Source organism: Salmo trutta, chromosome 5 (genome assembly GCF_901001165.1).
Source record: "Salmo trutta chromosome 5, fSalTru1.1, whole genome shotgun sequence".
NCBI classification, from domain to species: Eukaryota; Metazoa; Chordata; class Actinopteri; order Salmoniformes; family Salmonidae; genus Salmo; species Salmo trutta.
This window is the reverse complement of record NC_042961.1, coordinates 52,574,322-52,578,806: the sequence shown is the minus strand read 5'-3', so window position 1 is coordinate 52,578,806 and position 4,485 is coordinate 52,574,322. Positions and strand designations below refer to the sequence as shown.

The following is a 4,485-nucleotide window of genomic DNA, read 5'->3' as shown; positions in this document are numbered from 1 at the left end:
TTATTCTGGAATTACTGCGTCCAAAATACCACAGTCGACTGCAGTTACTGCACTTTTACTGCAGTTTCATTTCCCTCTCTCTTTCTCTAATCCCCCCTGTCTCTCTCTCTCTTTCTCTCTCTCCCTCTCTCTATCTCTCTCTCTGTAAAGCAGGATGTGATGATAGATTGTGAAACAGCCAGGCATGGGCTGGGCAAGTGTCTGACTCACCTGTGTGTGTGTGTGTGTGTGTGTGTGTGTGCGCGTGTGTGTGTGTGCGCGCGTGTGTGTGTGTGTGTGTGTGTGTGTGTGTGTGTGTGTGTGTGTGTGTGTGTGTGTGTGTGTGTGTGTGTGTGTGTGTGTGTGTGTGTGTGTGTGTGTGTACGTGTGCGCATGTGTGCCTGCGCATGTGCCTGGGTGGGCGCGTCACACTTATCTTTACGGCAAGGAGGGATCATTACAGATGAATACTACACTATACAAAGATACATTATCTCAGGAATGCTGTGCTCCTAACATTCATATGTGCAAACCAAGAGTTACTACTTTGAGAGATTTTTATTCAGCCACATTCGACATAACACATGCAGGATACAACACGCCATCTCTTCCTCATAGCGGAAAACCTTCAGACACAGCTAATCAGATTGTTTAAGTTCACATTCTGTAATTAGAGTAGAGGATACTTGTCTTTATGAGAAGATGTCTTCATTGTCTGGTGAGTGTCTGTTAAATAGAACATATTTTATATTTTAGATGACATTATGGGGCGGTTTCCCGGTCAGAGCTTTAATTAAATCAGGACTAGGCTAATTCTGCTACTATTGCTTATCTTCAGAGTACTGACTTCTAGACTATGGAGTCCTTGACTAGAGGAACGAGGTGCAGGTGGTCATTACCTGAGGTTGTTTCAGAAGCCTCGGATGGGCTACAAATATTTAATTGTCAAAAGTTGGAAAAGTGGCAGGTTCTAGGTCTGGGTTGGGCATGCAGAGTGAAACAGAAGCAAAGAACAAAATACTTTCATTTACACATTTATATGGTTTAGTGGATTATATGGGATAGTTCATGATTTTGGCAGTGAGGCCATTTATCTACTTCCCCAGAGTCAGATGAACTTGTTTTGCTAAGTAGCATTAGTGCAATGACTGGAATTCTATGGGAACAGCTAGCATGCTAGCTTTTCCTGTAGACTTCCAATCATAGCGTTAACACTAGTTAGTATTATCTTGCGAAACTACCTATTAACTTCCTTCATATTCGACGCAGATACATAAAAAAGGTATCCACGAGTTCATATGACTCTGGGGAAGTAGATACAATTAGTAGATACAAATGATGATGCCGAAAAGTCACATTAAAGTTTGATCCTGGCATTAAAAATGTTGTATTTAGCCTGAAACAAATGATACAAATGAGAAATGTACAGGAGGAGCCTCACCATAGAGATACTCTCTCTATATATATATAGAGAGAGAGAGAATCTAAGAAGATCCATTTAGTTAACAAAGTTGGACATTTTCTCTGAACTTAAACTTAAACTTTAGATACAATATAACAGAAAGACAGGAGTTGCTCAGAGAGCTCCTATGTTCCTTTACTCTTTTGGATCAAACCAATAGTTAAGTTTACTCATATAGAAAAATGTTGCACTTGTTCGACAAGGATGGACAGTGAGTATCTTCTTATACATTGTTTATAGTTTTTGGGGGAATTGTGTCATGTAGTTTAGTTGATTTATATAGTTATTGTTAATTAACTTTTAAGCACTTATTTTCATTAAAGGGGCAACCAGCAGTTACTTTTGGAGGTTTAAATTAATGATATGTATCCATTGATTATTGACGAATATAACTTATGAGCCTCATGAGCTTAGTTCAACTGTCGTACCCCATCAAAACCCAAAATGTACACGCTTGTTTCACTCCAATGTTTGTAAACAATGTAAATGTCATCAAATATTGTTTATCCTCAAACCATGGTTAAAGCTATGATATTTGTCAGACAGTAACTCTCTCTATGAATTTGAGAGTGATTACACTTCCCCGGGCCCACCCCTCAGCTGTTTACCAAAGCAGAGGTGGGGTGCGACTTTGTTATTTTTATATTAAGGACTCTAGCTTTAAAGTATTATTTAAGGTACACTTCTTTACAAGAAATTAGTTAACAATTAATGGGATCCTTTATAGATATTTGTGATTATACATGTATATTACTATAAGCAATATGTACAGTGTGTCCATGAAAATACATTTAAGTCATAATGATAACTCCTCCCTACAGAGTCAAACCAAAGGAGGATTGTGCTGCTGGGGAAAACAGGATGGGGCAAAAGCAGTGCAGGAAACACCATCTTTGGAGGAGGAGATGAATTGTTCAAGATAGACAGTTCAGCCAAGTCCGAAACACACAAGTGTGAAGCAAAGACCAAGATCATCAATGGAAGAAAACTCACTGTAGTAGACACACCTGGATTATTTGATACAGTCGTCTCTGAAGAGGAGCTGAAACCTGAACTAGTGAAATGTATTGTAGAGTGTGCTCCGGGGCCACATGCCTTTCTCATTGTGCTTAGAGTGGACAGGTACACAGACCAGGAGGAGCAAGTCATCACAAAAATTGAGGAATGTTTTTCACCAGAGGCCTTCAAATATGCCATAGTTCTCTTCACTCATGGTTACCAGCTCAAAGGTAGAGCCATTGGTGATTTTGTGAAAACGAATAAGAAACTGAGTGAGCTTGTGGAGAAATGTGGTGGCCGCTGTCACGTCATTGATAATGAATTCTGGAACAACAGTCAGCAGGATGAGTACAGGAACAACCAGTATCAAGTAACAGAGTTACTCAACACCATAGAGGAGATGGTGAGAGATAACGGAGGAAGGTGCTACACCAACGAGTTGCTCGAAGCAGTGAAGGGGGAAATAAAAGTAGAGATAGAAAGTCTTACAGAGGAGTCAAAAGGCCAGAAGTCACCGGAAGAGATCAATAAACAGGCCATTGAAAATGTGTGGAAGAGACTCCTGATCAAATTCTCAGGGATAGCAACAGGTACAATAGTGGGAGCTCTCCTTGGGGTTGCAGGGGCAGTAGCATTAGTGCTCGTTGCTCTTTATCATATACCACAATTAACTCAACTTGCGGCAGGAGGACCAGGAGCAATAATAGCAGTAAACATAGCTGGAGGATTTGTTGCTTGGGGAGCAATAGGAGGGGGGATAGTTGGAGCTGCTGCAGCAGAGGATGCAGAGACACCAGGAGAGGCAGCAGAGAAAGCAGCTGAGGCAGTATGGGAGGTGGGTAAAGGTATTTTGGACAATGTAAGAGGTGTGTCAGTGGGGTACAGCAAACTGAGTTTGTGTGAAGAAAATATGTAGCAGAAGCACTCTAGGTATAAAAATACACAGGTGAAATGAGTGAATGAGTGATCACAACATGTTTCAATAGTTTACTAAACACATCAGCCACTACTATATGACAGAAGAAAAACTGTTCAAACAAATAATAAACATTTCAGACAAATCAAACCTTATAACATGTCAGTGGTTTAGCAGAATTACAGTAGAAAATGTTTGATTTCAAAGTTAACAGAATTACAGTAGCGCATTTTTCATTTCAATGTTTTACAGAATTACAGTAGCAAATGTTTAATTTTTTTTCTTTTAATTATTTTAAATTAGCAATGTAAATGATGTAATGAGTAAAATGACACATTACATATAACATGAATGATAATAACATGTCAATATAACACTGTATGAGTTGAAAGAACTGGAGACAGAAGTGGCTGATAAAATCGTATTTCCCAAGGCATACATTTGATGTCAGGGTTTCCCTTTTTACAGCCTAATAGCTTATAGTTCATGGAAATGTAGTCAGTGACATCACCTCAATTGTAGAAATATTGACTTTATTTACAAAAAACCTTAATGACTTTTTATGACTACTTTGATAAAAAAATGTATTTACTCTTTTAAATGATTAGTGTTGGATCTTGTTCTGGCTTGTATTCCATACTCTGTTTATTATAATTGCTTGCAAAAACAATAAAAGAGCTCAAATCCAATTTTATTGGTCACATACACATGTTTAGCAGATGTTATTGTGGGTGTAGCGAAATGCTTGTGCTTCTAGTTCCGACAGTGCAGCAATATCTGGCAAGAAATATCTAACAATTTCACAACATCTACCCAATACACACAAATCTAAGTAAGGAATGGAATTAAGAATATATAAATATATGGACGAGCAATGTCAGAGCGGCATAGCCTAAGCTACAGTAGAATAGTATAGAATACAGTATATACATATGAGATGAGTAATGCAAGATATGTAAACATTATTCAAGTAACATTATTAAAATGACTAGTGTTCCATTTATTAAAGTGGCCAATGATTTCAAGTCTGTGTATGTAGGCAGTAGCTTCTCTGTGCTAGTGGTGGCTATTTAACAGTCTGATGGCCTTGAGATAGAAGCTGTTTTTCAGTCTCTCGGTCCCAGCTTTG

The 4,485-nt window shown here is 38.6% G+C and overlaps 1 protein-coding gene across 1 annotated transcript; it reads left to right on the top strand.

Moving 5' to 3' along the window:
• Positions 1-408: 408 nt before the first annotated feature.
• LOC115194475 (GTPase IMAP family member 7) lies at positions 409-4,059 on the top strand. Its single transcript, XM_029754193.1, has 2 exons — positions 409-697; positions 2,263-4,059. The coding sequence occupies exons 1-2, from the start codon at positions 682-684 to the stop codon at positions 3,354-3,356; spliced, it is 1,110 nt and encodes a 369-aa protein (XP_029610053.1). The 5' UTR covers positions 409-681; the 3' UTR covers positions 3,357-4,059.
• The last annotated feature ends 426 nt before the right edge of the window (positions 4,060-4,485 follow it).